The sequence below is a fragment of the Empidonax traillii genome, unplaced genomic scaffold, assembly GCF_003031625.1.
Source record: "Empidonax traillii isolate 1590-97213 ecotype Southwest subspecies unplaced genomic scaffold, ASM303162v1 scaffold937:size346366, whole genome shotgun sequence".
In the NCBI taxonomy this organism is placed as follows: domain Eukaryota; kingdom Metazoa; phylum Chordata; class Aves; order Passeriformes; family Tyrannidae; genus Empidonax; species Empidonax traillii.
In genome coordinates this window covers 62306-63095 of record NW_020956130.1, presented here as the reverse complement: position 1 = coordinate 63095, position 790 = coordinate 62306, and the positions used below count along the sequence as shown (strand labels likewise).

At 44.1% G+C, this 790-nt stretch overlaps 1 protein-coding gene across 1 annotated transcript in view; it reads left to right on the top strand.

The window, feature by feature from the left end:
• The window catches only part of LOC114067591 (myosin-1B-like), a 32320-nt gene that overhangs the window by 3038 nt on the left and 28492 nt on the right, over nucleotides 1-790 (top strand). Inside the window, exons 4-6 of the mRNA XM_027903147.1 lie at nucleotides 69-167; nucleotides 269-372; nucleotides 459-597. Coding sequence (XP_027758948.1) covers nucleotides 69-167; nucleotides 269-372; nucleotides 459-597 — 342 coding nt within the window. The remainder of the gene's footprint in view (nucleotides 1-68; nucleotides 168-268; nucleotides 373-458; nucleotides 598-790) is intronic.

Below are 790 nucleotides of genomic sequence, written 5' to 3'. Positions count from 1 at the left end.
CCATCCCTTCCCAAATTCCCACCTCCATGTGCATTGCTGTGCCTGACTCTTTCTGCCTTCTTGGGCAGATCTGCTGGAGAAGTCCAGAGTCACTTTCCAGCTCAAGGCGGAAAGAAGCTACCACATCTTCTATCAGATCATGTCCAACAAGAAGCCAGAGCTAATTGGTAGGAGACATCACCGACTTTTTTGGCGGAGGATGTCTCAGCAAGAGTTAACTACATTACAAAAAGTATAAAATTTAACCCATGTACACATTTGTTTTCAGAAATGCTCCTCATCACCACCAACCCTTATGATTTCCCTTTTGTGAGTCAAGGTGAGATCAGTGTTCCCAGCATTGATGACAAGGAGGAGTTGATGGCAACAGATGTGAGTAATGTACAAAACAGGTCAACAGGCATAGGTCATACATCACATAACACACAAATATTTTACTTTGCTCATTGTATTACCAGAGTGCCATTGACATCCTGGGCTTCACTGCTGATGAGAGAACAGCCATCTACAAGCTGACAGGGGCAGTCATGCACTACGGGAACCTGAAGTTCAAGCAGAAACCAAGAGAGGAGCAGGCAGAGCCTGAAGGCACAGAAGGTATTATTAAGCTCAATAATTAGCCCTCCTGTAAGCCACAGGGGGAGACAGCAGAGGTTGTTAATTGTTGGACTTCAGGATCCCAAGAAAAATAGTCAGCCAGGAAAAAAAACCTGTCCCTTGTCCTTAGTACACCAAGTTCCCTTATTTCAGGATTTATGTGTCTTATGCTATGAACAGTTAGTAGTGTAAA